This window comes from Paroedura picta, chromosome 10 (genome assembly GCF_049243985.1).
Source record: "Paroedura picta isolate Pp20150507F chromosome 10, Ppicta_v3.0, whole genome shotgun sequence".
Lineage (NCBI taxonomy): Eukaryota > Metazoa > Chordata > Lepidosauria > Squamata > Gekkonidae > Paroedura > Paroedura picta.
This window is the reverse complement of record NC_135378.1, coordinates 31,060,297-31,077,250: the sequence shown is the minus strand read 5'-3', so window position 1 is coordinate 31,077,250 and position 16,954 is coordinate 31,060,297. Positions and strand designations below refer to the sequence as shown.

Genomic DNA, 16,954 nt, shown 5'->3' with positions numbered 1-16,954 from the left:
TAGGAAGTGAAAGCCTTTGGATTATCTCAATGGATTTCTACTTCATTTTGCAGCATTTGGGCACAAACCATCCAGAACCATATCCTATTCAAGTGATATATGGATTTTGCAATCTAGAAAGTGTTAACACTTGCTAAGCCATGACAGTAAGGACTTGAGTGGGTGGGTAAGCAGATCTATCTTTCTTCTCCCTGTGAGAGGGAGTTCTCTCTCCAGATCCCCAATGGCTCCTCAGTCTGAGAATGAGTGACAAGTAAATTCTGACAGGCCATGAAGCATTGTGGCCTGAGTGACAGCAAAAAAGTGACTATCACTGGACCCCACATAATCTGGTTACTTGGTCAGCACAGAATTTAGTGGGCTGGTAAACTGGAATGGCTGCCTATTTGGTTGTGGGATTTCTAAATAAAATTATGAGCATGAGTAAAGGGTCCTTTCGAATGACAAGCTGATCTATAGCACACAAAGACTTAGTCAAAAGCTTATGGGTGTTCAATTCAGCTTGGTTTAAGAAAAGAGCACTTTTATGTGCTGGACAGAGCACTGCAGTCAAATCGCAACATTTTCAGAAGTTCAGGTGGCCACAATGCAATGCTGGATGGCATAAGGAAAAGCCTTATCTTTAATGCCAGCCCAGCTCACAAGGGTTCTGTGATGCTAAAAAAGACAGCCTTACATAAAACCCTGAACTCCTTAAAGGAAGAATGAAATACACCCATAAAGGCATTCTCCCTCCTCACAAAATCAGTACAAATCTATGAAAAGCAAATATATACAGAAGATGCTCTGTCATTTCTTGGCACTGACAGCAAACATTGGCACATCTTTACCACATGCGTTCTTTTTGATGTAGCAGGTTCATGTAAACAGCTGTTTCTTCATGCTTGGGGAAAATAAAGGAATCACGTTTCCTTCTCAGAAAATTCAAAAGGTCACCATAGCAGCAGTATTCCGTGATGACCAAAGTGGGACCTGCAGATGTGGAGGAAGTCAGAAATAGAGTTTAAAAAAAAAATAAAAAGATTATTCTGCTACATGCACAAAAAGGGGCCATTTCAAACAGCACTGTAGAGCAGTGTTTTTGCTTGAAAAAGTTACGGTGACATCACATCACCAGCCTAGCCTATTCAGAAGGCTTCCAATTAAAACGATGTCATTCCCAATTAATTAGTTCAACACCAATAGTACTGCTCTGTTTAGAACAAAGAAAAACATGAATTAAATAAAGCATTGTGATAATGGTGCAAACCAGGCACATCTGTTTCATTTTGGAAGACTTCCTGAAGGAAGTTATCTGTTCCAAATGTAAGCTTCTCACATTAATCCCCTTTGATTCACTCCTGTTTACAGTAGGACTTCTCGTTCTTACAGTAATGTTTTGGAAACGATGTAAAATATTACACTCTTTGGCGTAATAGGAAAAAACCATCCAGACAGAACGGCCTACTGAGACAGAAAGCTAGACGCGCAAGACCTGTTTGCTACTATTAAAAGTGAAATTTGAAAATGGAATCAAGCCCAATGTTTTGAGATCAAATATGCATTTTCTGAACGCCTGGCTGCCTCTAAGTCATTTCCATATGTAATAACGCTGCATGGTATTTCAATTATAGGATTCTGTACCAGTAGTACTTAACGTGGGCAGCTTTTTCACCCTTGGTTCACTAACTACAGGGTTTTTTTAAATAGCAAAATATTCACTTAAGTTTATGCCAGGCAGAAATTATGATAAGGGCCTAGATTCACTTTTGGAACAAGCAGACATGGATAGTTTAATGAAGGGCTTTAAGATTCTGGGCTTCCCAATGGCTGAAGTGCCTGCATGGAAGGTTCCTATGAAGAAACAGTCCTTGTTGCTCTCAAGAACCTTTGAAACCAGAGGCATAGCCATACTCTGAAATGAGACTCTACCAGCGGTTACGCTAAATTTGAGGGTCACGTTGAAAACTGTACCTCCAATAGTGCAGGCTCCAAGCAGATTCACAATGTTGATGTGGTTGCCAAGGTAACTTAACACTTTTAGTTCGGACATCAAGGCTTCTTTTTCCGTGAAGTGGGCACTGGCTAGAAAGGGAAGGAGGGAGCACAATCATGGCAGTGTAGAATAATAGAAAGCTCCTCCATGTAGCCCATTGGGTGATCTGACCGTAGTCACAATACCTCACAGGGTTCTTTTGAAGATACAATGGCTGCCCAGATCTCCCTGAAGAAAGGTCAAGGTTTAAATGGCTAGATGTGCAGAAGGCATTGACTGAAACAGTCAGCCGAAGGAAGTTGACAATTAGCTTACAGTCAGATGCCTACAGAATACCCTGCCCCATACTGATCTCCTGCTTCAAGTTGTTCCAAGACAGCCCTGCTGAAGGGTTTCCTGGACTGGGGCAGACTGAAAATGACACTTCTGCTTCATAGTACAGCTCACTCCCAAAGGAACTGGCTGTTTAAGATGGACAGCAGAAATGATGCCAGAGTTGGCTGGGATGGCAGCTTGTGGCTTGCTATATTTCTTGTTTTGTTACTGTTTAGCTTTTGAGCTTCTGTAAATTAATCTGGGGCACCTTTGGACAGCAACCTAAGAGGCAAAATTTAAAAATAAATGAAACCGAAACCCAGGGACTTACGTTTGAGCATTTTTACAGCGACTCTGATTGCCCCGTCTGGTTTGGACAGTCCGTAAGCGGTGGCTTCAACGACTTTCCCAAAAGCTCCTGCTCCGAGGATTTTACCTAAAGTATTTCCATAAAGCCCAAAAAGAATCAGTAAAGTGGACTGGTGATGGGATTAACGGTGCAGGATGAATTAGCCACTCCATTGGAACCTTTTTGAGAAGTAATTCATACTGGCATAGTCAGCGTAAGAACCCCAGGCAGGGGGCCCAGCCATTAAGAGGCCATTTCAGCTATTGTGCCACAGGTAACAAAATTGTGCAATTTATGATAAGGAAAGAGGGAGGTATTTATTTCTCCAGTATTGTCACGTAGCACATGCCTATCGGTATCACTTGTTTCCACATCACTTCCCATTTTAGTCTTTTCCTACTGGACACCAACTTGTCACTCTGTTGTCCACAAATCCTGTGATATCTGTCACATGTAAATAACCCAACCTGGATAGGCCAGGCAAGACTGATCCAATCAAATCTCGTAAGCTAAGCAGAGTTGGCCCTGGCTAGAACTTGGAAGGGTGATCTTCCAAGGATAACTGGGGTCGTGACATGGGGACAGGCAATGTCAAATCACCTCCAAATGTCTCTTGCCTGGGGATCTCCTGGTTACATTAAAGGTAAAGGTAAAGGTATCCCCTGTGTAAGCACCGAGTCATGTCTGACCCTTGGGGTGACGCCCTCCAGCGTTTTCATGGCAGACTCAATACGGGGTGGTTTGCCAGTGCCTTCCCCAGTCATGACCGTTTACCCCCCAGCAAGCTGGGTACTCATTTTACCGACCTCGGAAGGATGGAAGGCTGAGTCAACCTTGAGCCGGCTGCTGGGATCGAACTCCCAACCTCATGAGCAAAGCTTTCAGGCGGCTGCCTTACCACTCTGCGCCACAAGAGGCTCATCTGGTTACATTACACACATGCAAAAAATGAGGGAAAAAACCCTGTGAGGTTGTTGTTTTGCATATGTGACCTCTTTTTTGCTTGTTACTTTACACATATACCATGCATATACCAAATAACATGCAAGAAAGCACTTATAATTTACAGGTATCTACAAAGTCATGGTACTGTTTGCGACTTTTAAATGTCATGGCACTGGAACATCATAGACTATGGGACATACTTCAGAAAAGGAATGTAACCAAAGTGGGACATTTTGGTGAAGGGCTTTGTTTTTGAAACCAATTTTATCACCTGCCCCCCTAAGATGTGGTCAGCAACAGTGAAACACTATGAGATCCATAACTGGTCCAGGGATAATAGGGGTCTGGTGAAGGAGTGTCTGGTCAATGAAGAACCCTGACCTGTATAGCCCAGGCAAGTACAATCCCATCAGATCTCAAAAGTTAAGCAGGGATGATCCTGGCTAGTATTTGGATGGAAGACCTGCAAGGATTTGGAAGGAACACTAGGGATCATGCCGCAGAGGTAGGCAATGGCAAGCCAACTCTGAACGTCCCTCGCTTGGCTGCCAGATAATCCTCGGATTTTATGGCTACACTCCACATGCCATACAATAAATAAATAAATGGTCAACAAAGAAACCTGGCTTAGCCTGACACTGCCAGAACTAGAACCTTACACATTCCGGCACCAGGATGCTTTATTCATGCATATTATGGTGCCCATATTATGGTTAGCCTGGCATAGCAAGAGCTGTGGATACCTGGCCATTCACAAGAGCAATCTTTTACGTGTATATTTCAAGGGTACACAAACGAACCAAAGCTTAGCCGGTTTCTAGGAAACTCCCATTTGTCATCATACGGTAGTTGCGTAGGGTCTATGTAAACGTAGTTGTTTCCATTGATTTCGTCAACCACTTTCCACTGGACTTCATACTTGGGTTTCTGGAAAATAAGTCAAAGAAGTCTGAGTGCTAAAACGGGGCTAAATAAAAACAGCTGCAAAATAACGTCACGGGTGTCTGTGACGGAACGGCACACGAGACAGCCTGCAATGGGAGTGAATTTCCAGGGATCAGAGGCAGGATGGCAATGCAACAGACATTATGAATGCCCGAGTCTTACCTGGAGATATTTGTACATGAGAACCATAACGGTGATGCACATTATCCCTGCTGCCGCCCCAAAGCCAATCAACAAAGGCGTGAAAAGGGTGTGAGTACTGATTTGTTCTAGAAAGAGAAAGACAAAAGATCACCCCATGTGAACTGCTGCACAAGAAAGGCTAGAACCAGCCTGCCCTCTTATTGCCATTTCAGTTCCAAATTAAAGCAATGAACTGGAAAGAATGGACGTTCCTCCAGAGACTGCACTTTGGACAGGGCACAAATAATATTTAGTGATTTATATATCTATATATCTCTCTATATATTCTCTCTCTCCCTCTCTCTTCCACTCTCAGTAGAAATCATAATGTAACTCTCAGTTCCCTTTTTTTATTGATGTCAGTGTACTTCTACAAAGCTATCTAAACAGTGCTTTGGGGTAAAACTGTAGAAAAACCAGCGAAGACCCAGCAAAACAAAAACACCTAATAGAAAGGGTTGGATGCTGCGTGGTGCATGGGGTCAGGGACTGTGCCTCTTTCCCCACCTCCCTCTTGGATCTTCTGTTTTCTGACTTCAGAAAAGCTTATTAATGGGGTTGAGGGACTGGGGAGGATTAATGCATTGTGCAATGTCAGGCAGCTACAAAGGGCAGGAGAAAGAGTGTGAAATGGGTTTCCTCTCTTTTCTGGTGAGCAAAGCTCTGCTCATGCAAGAGTCAGAAAAGGTGAGCTTGTTCCCTTGCCCTCCTCCCCATGATCACTGACCAACTGGGGCAAGCCTGCAATCAACCTTCTGAAGGCCAGAAAGGGTTCCTGGGGAGAAGGAGGTGGGTGAGATCCTGGACCACCAGCTCTTTCCACTTGTGGTTCACAGGATCCAAGTCAACAATGAATAAGAGAATATCTAACATAGGAGGCATCATGGTGAAGAAAGAAGAAGAGATGGTTTATATACCCCCGCTTTTCACTACCTGAAGGAGTTTCAAAGCAACTTACAAAGGCCTTCCCCTCTTCTTCTGCCCACAACAGGGACCCTGTGAGGTAGGTAGGGCTAAAAGCTCTGAGAGAACTAACTGGCCCAAGTCAGCCAGCAGCTTACAATCACCTTCACTTCCTCTCCCCACAACGGACAACCTGTGAGTTAGGGCTGAGAAAGCTCTGACAGAACTCTGACTGGTTCAAGATCCTCTGGCTGACTTCATGTGGAGAAGAGAGTTAGTTATCCAGATCACAGGCTGCTATTCCAAACCACTACACCAAGCAATACACTTATTTCTTCATACAAACTTATTTCTAAAAACAACTACATGGCCTGTACCAGGAAGCTTGCAGTATACATTTCAACAAATGAGGTGTGAAAGGTAACAAGCAACAGAGAGGAGGGAAGCAGCAGCAGGTGATTATCCTGTCGCTGGTCAGACGGTGGTCCAGTTGAACAGATCAGAGCACTGAAGGCCCTGCAGGCCACTTCAAAGGTTACTCTGGCCCATACCTTTAATTGCAAAGTTGAAAAAGGTAGAGCTGCTGGCAACGTTGTTGGAAGCATCACATTTGATGGTGCCGTTGTTCTTGAACTGGCTGGCATCCAGGGTGCTTGAAACCACTATCTTCCCAAAAGAAGGGAGGGGGGAGGTGCTATAATTGGGCTTCACATCCACAGAAGACATTCTGGCCGAATCCGAGCATCTGGATGAAATACAATACACATGGAAAAAGAACATACTTGGTGGACAATTGACTAGCTATGCAACATGCCGAAGTTTCTTAAGGTTATTGGCTTGTACCTTCTATGCGGCCAAGCAACTGTGGGGAGTGATTTCTGCTGATACTGCCCCGTCCCACTGTAGGGGCCCAATATGTCCCCTATGATTTTCATTGGGGACATTGGGTTCTTGGATTCACTGGAGCAAACTGGTGGTGAAGGAAGAGCTTATGGTTGGTGGAGGATCTAGTCACTGTTCTCAAAAGATAGAAGTAATATTTTGAATTGCTTGTGGGAAAATATGCTATCAGATTTTGCTTCCTTAGTCTATGTCTGTTTTAAATAATTTACATTGCAGTTAAAAGAAGAAGAGCTGGTTCTTATATGACACCTTTCTCGACCCAAAAGAGTCTCAAAACAGCTTACATTCGCCTTCCCTTCCCTTTCCCCACAAAAGACATCCTGTGAGGCAGGTGAGGCTGAGAGAGCCCTGATATCACTGCTTGGTCAGAACATCTTTAGTGCTGTAGTGAGCCCAAAGTCACCCAGCTGGCTGCATGTGGAGGAAGAGCAGGGACTCAAACCTGGCTTGCCAGATTAGAACTCCTTGCTCCTGAACACTGCACCAAGCTGGTTATAAGCAGAGACTTTTTGAAGTCCATTTCCTTCAGTGGGATCCCAAGAGCATAACTCTGTTTAGCACAGCAATTTACCTTGTGTCCTTAGCAAGGAAACTAGGTGACCAAATGTTTGCTGCCTATTTTAACAAATTCCTATGACTTTACAGCAGTCTGAAGATTTCTACACTTAAGGACAGATCCTAAGGTTAACATCTGTCAGGGACTATTCCCCCCCTTCTTTGGGTCAACCAAAATAATAGTAGGTGCAATTCACCTGGATGGACTCCTTCCTGAGTAAGTCTCACTGACATTTTGCAAAGACTCAGCTGGCCAAAAAAGGCTGCGGTGCACAGGAGCTGAAAAAAGGGAACTGTCAAACCATCTGCTAAGCTGTTTGAACTCTGGAGTCCCTGCTGTGTTGCAGAGGGAGTCTCCATTCCCTTAGGGCAGCAGCTTATGCCAGAATGGTGGCAGGACAATGCAACGGGACGGTTTGGGGCTGGAGACACTGAGAACCACAGCACGGGATACTCGAGAGCACTTTCACTTCCCCTACCTCAGTACACACTTATATAAGCAGAAAGGACACTGGGCAAATTGAGAGAAAGAAAAATACTTGGTTCTACTTTATTATCCACAATAACAGTTTTAATCAGCCATTAGAATTTGGGAGGGGGGGAAGCAAGATTGGACTTCCCCTAGTAAATGCTGTTCCTATTGCAATCAAATCTTTGGATTTGTTTTTACGAGGCACCACGTTAGTTTTTCAATGCATTTTGTTACCACTTAAAATCACTTTTGGATGAAGCATGCTTTCTGGTTCCAGCCATTTTGCCTTTGCTGATGAAAAATGTGTTATTTCGAAAGCAAACTTAGGGGGAAATAATAACTTTTGAAAAATGATTTGGAGAGAAAATGTATTATCTTCCCACAATAATGCCTGGTATGCTGACAAAATAAGTATTTTACACTCCTTGTTTGCAAATCCTCTACCTGCATGAAAGGACATACAATCTTCTTAGAAACTTGGTAATTACCTTTGCAGTTAATTCTCCCCACCCCACTTACAAGACACATTTACCATACAATCTGGTGTGTATAAATGGGAATCTAATTATCCTGTGCCCTGGAAAATTGTATTATTACATGATAAATCCAAAAGATAATAGCCATACACAGAAGCTATTCTGTAACTGTCATTCTACGGAGTTCGATAATTAGGGCCGAGAACAGCCCTGCTGTAAGAGGATGTAAGTCTTCTGAAGTGCAATTTGGCCCTTAATGCCTGGTCATAAATTACAGAGGCTCATTTGAAGAAGAAGAAAAAAGTAAACAACAGAAAACCCCACTATAAATAAAGACTATTTACAAAGCAGAAGTGAGAAGCTGAAGGCCCTGGACAAAATTAGCCCCTAGAAGAAACCCAACTGCCCCAAGGCACTGCCCAGCTACAGGCAAAAGAAGCGTGGGAACAAAAAGCATCAGAACATGCAGGCAGGTCATCTGAGAGGCCCAGCCTTCCCGCCAGCCAGGGCTGCGGGTTATGTGAAGTGCAGGCAGGGCGTGAACATCTTGTGGCCGGTTTTACTAACTAACATCTAAACCAGTGTTCCAGTGCATGCCAAAAGTGGATCACCCACTCACCTTGGCTCAGACGGCGGGCAGAAGTACCAGTCAATCGTAGGTGCAGGATACCCAGCTGCCACACAGTGCAACATGCCATTGCTAAGTCTGTCCAAAGAGATAATCTCTGGTTTGGCTGGGAGGGGGAAAAATGCAGGAGAACAGTCATCCCTCTGGTCTATTCATTACTGCACATTCTTACTTTGCTCCAGATGCAGCCCAGATAATTGAAACGTCCTGGCTAGCACGGGACAGACTGGTGGAAGATACTTAAGCAAACTGGGAACTTGCATCTAAAGTACTATTTCATACACTTTGTCTCGCCAGATCTTGTCAAGACCTATTCACGGATGGAACCACAATCCACAGCCGCCTCGTGTGCTGAAACCCAGCCACTGCTTCTCTTCAGCATAACAGTCACCAGCAGGGAGCAATTTGTAGAGGAGAGGCATCAGATAAGGGAGGGGTGTTTAGCTATTCTACTTTCTATTCTACCTTCTGAGAGCCAGCTTGGTGTTGTGGTTAAGAGAGGTGACCTCTAAACTGGAGAACTGGGTTTGATTCCCTACTCCCCCTGACGCCGAGTGACCTTGGGCCACCCACAGTTCTCTCAGAGCTGTTCTTACAGAGCAGTTCTCTTAGAGCTCTCTCAGCCTCACCTACCTCACAGGGTGTCTGCTGTGGGGAAAGGGAGGATGAGCAATTGTAAGCTGCTCTGAGACGCCTGCAGGTAGTGAAAAGTGGGTACAAAAAAAAAAAAAAAGCTCTTCTACTGTTGCTTTCCCCTGCAGCTTCAGATTTCACTCCAGCTAGATTAGTAAACTTGTACCTCGAACTCTTGCTTTAAAATGGGAGGGGGGGGGAGAAGTTGCAGAGAGCAGTGGTGCACTTCTACTAGTAATTCTGTCCTACCTTTCTTTATAAAAAACTGGCAGCCAGGACCTCACTAAATGAAGTGACTGTGAAACACAAAGATCTGTCTTAATACAAACTGGTATAATTATGCCAATATTATTAAGGTCACTGAAGAATAGTAACTTGCCTATGACCACTGAGTAAATAGAAATTTGAATTTAGGGGCTATAGCCTATCATTTCAATCAAACTGCTCAAGGCACTAAAAGCCTTAAACTGGAAGAAGGACCTGAGTCAGTAGAAAGGTCTGCCTTTAGCTGAGCAACACAATCCATAATCCTTCCAAAGAGCTTCATACCATGTCCACTTTTTATTTGCTTTGATTACCAAAACCAGGGATCAGGTGGGCCCCAAAACCCACTTGTTCCGCTCATCTTGCAGGAAATGTAAAACCAATGTCAGGACAATTATTAAACCCAGTTTTTAAAAGTAGGTTCTTTAAGTGAAGTAAAGATGAATGGCTTCCTACTCCATTACATGGCTGAAATACACATCTCCACAGATTAAGGATTTTAGTATTCTGTTTCCTTTTTGAAGACATTATGCTTTCCTTTATTACACTTGTTTTAAAGAAACTGCAGCACTGCTGTGTGTTAAGATTAGTATCTGAGCCCAAGGGAAGACAGCAGCGATAAAGAGGATTTACAGACATTTATTCTAGCTGACTTTGAAAAAGCATTCAGAGGAACAGGTATACCAAGGAAAGAATTTTGACAAACTTTTCCATAACATCCTGAAAGGATTTATTTAATGGAGGAGTTGGACAGCTCTATTAGGAATGGAAGCCAAAACAGGTTGGGAAAATATGCCTTGACATCCAGAAACACTCCAATTCTGAGTTATCAAAAATCCCAGAAAAAACATTCAACTAGAAAGCCTTAGCGTAACTGTGCCTTGACCTAGATAGCCCAAGCTAAGCCCATCTTGTCGGCTCTTGGAAGCTAAGCAGGGTCAGCACTGGTCAGTATCTGGATGGGAGACCACTCAAGAATACCAAGGTCGTGACATGGTGGAAGGCAACGGCAATCCACCTCTGAATGTCTCATGCCTTGAAAATTCCACAGGAATGCTACAAGTCAGCTGTGACTTGATGGCACCTTCCCACCCACCCCCAACAAAGCATTGTGGTAACAGGAGGAAATATGAGCCGAGGAATCTCCAGTCAAAATCTTAGCTCAATAATGAATTCAATGAATGACCTTCAAAGAGTTTGGGTTCCTGTTTGCTCTGTAACCTGGTTATAAAACCGCCTGCAATATAGGCCAGCTGTAAAGATTACTGGCAGTGCAGCCGATGCCATTCCAAGCCGACTGAAATTGGCTTAGGAATGCACTATATAAGTATACAAATGGGTGCGTTTGTGAAATCATTGAGTATTACCTCTAGGCAATATAAATGTCTCTGTGGCTACTACAAACTCATAAAACATATTTGAATTATTATGCAGTACAGAGCCCTTTACAAAGCCCAGTGGCCTCAGGTGATGTTTACTTCTCGAAACAGTGCATGGAAACCAGTGGATTCTCTCCGTTTCCTTTTCCCCCTCTTTCTTATCCACAAATGGATTGTGTTACAGGAACTGAAAATACCCTTCTCTCTGCAGCTGCATGCAGCGTATCAGTCAAAACATCAAGTCAACCAAGCCCTTAGCAGAAGGGCCAGGGCTGATTTACAACATGACTCAACTGAGTGACAAATTCAGTGACATGGAAATGTGCAGGACCACCTTGGGCCAGTCAACACACTTAACCTGCTTCATCAAGTTGCTGAAAGGGAAAAATGGAGGAAAGAACAACAATATAAGCTGCTCTGGGTCCCCACTGGGAAGAGAAAGGGAAAGTATAAATAAATACATTTTACCATAATAAGTCTACTCCCAAAAGCCAATTTCCATGGCAGAGTGGGGATCTTAACCCAGGTGTTCCAGATCCTAGTCCAACACTCTTACCCAGCCTTTCTGATTTTTTTTTATCATGGAGAACCCCCTGAAACATACTTCAGGCTTCAAGAAGCCCCAAAAGTGCAAAATATGGTTGGTAACCATAGCTGTGTACACACTCACCTGGGCCCCCTCTGCGTGCCTCAGTGCCTGGGGCCAGCAGCAGGTAAGGGGAGAGGGCCCTAGGCAAAGGGTCGTGGTGGAGGGCCTGCTAACGAGGGCCTCTTGGCCTGCTAGGCTGGGCCTGCTAACGAGGACCTCGCAGCCTGCTGACTGCCTGCTAAGGAGCTCTGTCCTGGGCCTGCTGACAAGCCCACCCCACTCGATCCAGATATGCCGTCAAAAACCCCAGGGTTTCACAAAACCCTGGCTGAGAAAGCCTGCTCTAACCAGTACACCACACTAGCTTAATCATAGTGGGATATACCCAATGCTGCTTTTTAACCCACTGTGTATCAGCTGAGTTTTTCCTAATGAATTGTTTTTAGGTTTATATATTTTTCCAGTCATTGGGTTCTGCCAAACACACACACACACACACTTTCCTGTATTTCCAGTGACATGTTAAGGTTTCCAATGTTACAGTGCAGAAAAGCAGTTTCAGCCATTCCCTGAGGCACTTTACATAAAGACTGAGGGCCAAGTGCTGGCGGTTCTGTTTATGGAACTGTCACTGAAGCTAAGGGGAGTTTTGCATATGTATTCCCAGGATGCCGTTGCTAATATTTATTCATCTGGCAGCAGGTACCTAAATCGTGTGACAGAACCGGAAGGCTTTTTACAGGGCAGAGAATTTTTACATGTTACATTCAAACGATTTATTGGACAATCATCTCTTCATCATCACTGATCCTGGAAAGAAAGCAGGAAGTCAACAGTGGTTTGTCCTTAAGAAAGGAGTTCTTTAAACTCATTGCTGCCTGAATGTGCAAATAAACCAGAGGCTATCACGTCAGATCAAAAGGCTGGGTAAGAAAACCCTTTTGTCTGGAAGCATTAAGGAACAATGGCACTTATCATGAGGGTTCCTTCTGCTCTGAGCAAGGGAGGGCATCTTGACACGGGCAATTTCCATCTGTCCATCAAGAAGGAAGGACTAAAACTCTTCCAGACTTCCCATCTTCCAGGGCAGAGTCACTTATTTTCCTTGGTTCGGTAACTCTTGAGCCAGAATCTATGCTAAAATACTATGTAACCTATTCACGATTTTAGGAAATGAGAAAGTATTGACAATCAGCTTGTGGTCCCCTTCTTTAAATCAGAAGGATGTGCTTCCTTCTTCACAGCAGAAGGAGCCCTAATGGTGTCAATGTTCCCTTCTTGCCCTGTCCAAAAGCAGCTGTATCCCACATCAGATGGTAAAATAAGTCCACCTGCACCATTTGCTGTAATACTCTTCTTCTGAAAGCTGCATCTGCTGAGGCGGGAATGTTATTTGGCAGCATCTGATGAAGGCGGAGAGAAATGTCTACATGGTTGCCTTACAGATATCCACAACAGAAGCTTTAGCACCCAATGTGGCATTAGTTACAGCACTATGAATGGAATTAGCTGTAATTCAAGATGGTACCTGGAGATTGTCAATCCGTTAAGGATGTGAGATGCACTGCCTCAGAGTAACTTATTAGTGATCTACACATTTTCTGTCCCTTGTTGGGCAGGCTCACAGGTGAAGAGAGAGCTTGTTTTAAAAACTGGTGCTATTTGCCTGCCATAGGACCTCAGAGCTCTGAAAAGATCTGGCATGTGCCATTCCTTTTCTTTGGGTTGGGATGGTTTGTGGAAGAATGAAGGGAACAATGTGGTGGAAGGAAGTACTGGCCTTTGGATTGAATTTTGGATCCATTCTAAGGGCTAATCCTTGTGGGAAACAAAGACCTTTCCTGGAAGATAGAGCTCCTAATTCCAAGACCCTTCTGACCAATGTTACAGCTGTCAGAAACAGGATCTTCATTCTCAGCCATTTTAGTGGAACTTTTCTCAAAAGTTCAAATGGAGGTTACGTGAGCACTGACAGGACTACAGATAACCACCAAGATGGAAATCTATATACTCATGGGGGGCTTAGGTCATCAAGATATAGATGAATATGGATTCCCTGCTGATTGACAAGATCTACCAAGGTCTTTGGAAAATAACTTGTGAGGCGCCTACTTCATAAGATGTCTGTTGTAGGGAGAGGAAAGGGAAGGTGACTGAAAACCGCTTTGAGACTCCTGGTAGAGAAAAGTGGCATATCAAAACCAACTCTTCTTCTTCTTCTGTTAACAAGCCCAAAAGGCAGGGCTTTGAACTGGTAGTGTAAGTTGTTGTAGGCAAATTTCAGGAACCTGTGGTGAGCTAGAAGAATGAGAATGTGGAGATATGCCTTGGTGAGGTTTATGGAAGCCATAAAGTCTTGTAGGTGAAGAACTTTTAAAAGGGAGCTGTCTCCATTCTTCCTAGCTTAAATGATGGAAGCTCATGCAAACAGAGACAACCTTGCTGATGCCCCAACTCCAAAGGCTGAGAGCTCATAGGTCCACCCAAGAGACAAGAACATTTTCAGTCCTGCCTCCTTGCTGGATAGACGGGAAGCACCCATGTCAAGAACATGGACAAAATGGGTAAAATCAGCAACTGCCCATTCTCTGTTGTGGCCTTCACCTTATGAAATGACCTGGCTGATGACATCAGGAGGTTCCCACTCTACAGGATTTCTGCAAACCTGAATTGTTTAGGAGGGCTTCTTTACACAGCTACTAGAGCTATATTATATTTATACAATATTTCAAAAACCTAAGAACATGCTAGTGGGATGCAGTACTTTGAGTGCAGGATCAGGATAGCAAGATCTGGATCATTGGGTGAGCATGGGGCAGTCATTTTTTCTTAGCTTAGCAGGAGAGGAAGAGAGAACTACACCTGAGTTAATATAAGAAGTGGCAGCATAAAAACTGCAATCAGTGGGTGTGTTTGTGTAGAGCACAAATACATTTAAGACTTAACCAAAGTTGACAGCAGGAGTTACAAACGGCATACAGAAAACTGGATTAAAATGAATTTCAACAGTTATAAAGGTAAAGTTCTGCATTTAGGTAGGAAAAATCAAATGCATCATTATAGGATGGGGGAGACCTGTCTTGGCAGTAGTATGTCTGAAAAGGATCTAGGGGTCTTAGTAGACCATACATTGAACATGGGTCACCAGTGTGTCTCAGTACCTAATAAGGCAAATGGGATTTGGGGCTGTATCAAAAGGAGTATAGTGTCCAGATGACATGGGGTGGTAAGATCATTCTGCTGTAGTAAGACCTCACTTTAAGTACTGTGTTCTGTTTCGGCCACCACAAATGCAGAAGGATGTAAAAAAAAAAACTGGAGTGCGTCCAGAGGAGGGCTATGAAGATGGTGAGGGGTTTGGAGACCAAGTCATATGAGGAAATGTTGAGGGAGCTTGATCTGTTTAGCTTGGAGAGAAGATGACTAAGAGTTGATATGATAGCCATCTTCAAATACTTGGAGTACTATCACACAGAAGATAGAGCAGAGTTTTTTTCTGTTGCCTCAGAGGGTTGGACCAGAACCAATGAGTTGACATTTAAAAGAATTTTCAGCTAAGCATCTGGAAAAAATTCCTGACAGTCTGAGCGGGTCCTCAGTGGAACAGGCTTCCTCAGGAGGTGGTGGGTTCTCCTTCTTTGGAAGATTTTTAAGCAGAGGCTAGATAGTCATCTGACAGAAATGCTGATTTTATGAACTCGGGCAGATTGTGAGTGGGTGGGCAGAAATGGATGTTTGTCTCTTGTGGCCCTTCCTTGCATACCCATGGAATTGCTGATTGCCACTGTGAGATGGTAGGTGAATTTCCTCAAGGCCAGACTGAATTCTGGAGATTTTGGGGGGTGGGGTGGGGAATAATTTGAGCATGAATTGGGTAGAAGGGATTGTGTAGGTGCCTGGTTCTTGTGGCCATTTCCTGCATTCTGCAGAGGGTTGGACTAAATGACCCAGGAGGTACCTTCCAACTCAATGATTCTATAATTCAATCTGATCATAAAAATATTAATGGGCCAAAAACACAACACAGCTACAGTGGCACCCTATGCACCAGGAAAGTGGGCCAAGTCCACCATGCTTGCTAGCTAGCTAAAATTTCTCTCTAAAGGGCAAAAAAACTGGAGGTGGTGCATTGTCATGTCAGTCCTACTATTTATGACACTTTCCACTTTTATTGATATGATCATTGACTAGTAAGAGTATACCTATGACTTTTTCACTGCTCACTTATGGGCCACATGTAAATGTTTAATGCCCCCTTTCTGTTCCACACCAAATAATGCACCACTCACATCTCTGGCTCAGTAATGTAAACTGAGATAACACTGGCACATCTATCCCATATATCCAAATTAAAATTACAGGACTACATAGGTTTGGGTTGTTGGGTGACAGTTTCCTCTCCAGAGGACACTAGCAAGGAACATTTGCAACATCACCACCTAATCTTAAATATTTATTTGCCTTTAGTAATTAAGAAGGAAAGGAAACTGGTAATAAAAGTAATGTAAATTGACTCCATAGAGCTAAAGTGAAGATCATTGAGATGTTGAAGAGGAAAAGTAACTTATTTAGGCTCTCTTTAAGCATGCTTGGAATCTGTCTTGATAGTAGCTCCACAGCACTTAATAAAACTAATGAAATTACAGATTTAAAGCACTTAGTGGCTGATTATTGACAAGAGGATGGAACTATGCAAAACAGCTTAATGAAACGTTCAATAATTAATTTGTTGTCACTGGAGCAGTGAGCAATATATATAACCATTAGTATCTTGTTTTTCTGATTTGAGGCATAATGAAAAACACTGGAGTACATCAAGCCAGCCTCTATAAAACTGCTCCCAGGATGGGGTTTTGGAATGGAATAAGGACCCACGATAACTAGTGCTGGGCTACATCTGAATTAATGATTTTGTATACTCCTCTGAATACTGATGAAGATGTCACCAAGAGAAGAAGCAGAAGGAAGAGGTTTAATAAACAGAGCACTAGACTTGGTCCTGGGAGGTTTACATACAAAATATAACAGGTATCTAGCTGGATCAGATCAGTGGTCTGCCTAGCCCACCAAGGCTTTGCACAAGGGGGGAGGGGTTGGATGTTTAACCCCCCCCCCCCAGATTAAATGAAAGAAAGAATACAAAAAGCTACTCATTGAATCAATGAAAACCTATTAACAATGGTGCAAGACAGAAAAGGAGTTTAAAAATTAGAGGGAAAAGTGAGGTAGGACTAAGAAGTTTCACAAAGGTTCTAGAATGTATATTATTATTATTATTATTATTATTATTAGATTTATTTCCCGCCTCTCCCGATAGGCTCGAGGCGGGTCACAACAACTAATCCCATTAAAATTCCCATTAAAACATCACTCTACTAACATGGCGGCTAAAAATCCCATCCCTCCCCCAATTATTAAGAGGTGAAGAGGAAAGGATAGG

At 43.4% G+C, this 16,954-nt stretch overlaps 1 protein-coding gene across 3 annotated transcripts in view; it reads right to left on the bottom strand.

Moving 5' to 3' along the window:
* Positions 1-16,954, bottom strand: part of KIT (KIT proto-oncogene, receptor tyrosine kinase) — an 89,042-nt gene that overhangs the window by 14,536 nt on the left and 57,552 nt on the right. For all 3 annotated transcript variants that reach the window (XM_077301994.1, XM_077301996.1, XM_077301995.1), the window contains exons 8-14: positions 8,641-8,755; positions 6,167-6,360; positions 4,692-4,798; positions 4,385-4,511; positions 2,622-2,726; positions 1,954-2,064; positions 831-972 (exon numbers count right to left, since the gene is read on the bottom strand). In XM_077301994.1, coding sequence (XP_077158109.1) covers positions 831-972; positions 1,954-2,064; positions 2,622-2,726; positions 4,385-4,511; positions 4,692-4,798; positions 6,167-6,360; positions 8,641-8,755 — 901 coding nt within the window. The remainder of the gene's footprint in view (positions 1-830; positions 973-1,953; positions 2,065-2,621; positions 2,727-4,384; positions 4,512-4,691; positions 4,799-6,166; positions 6,361-8,640; positions 8,756-16,954) is intronic.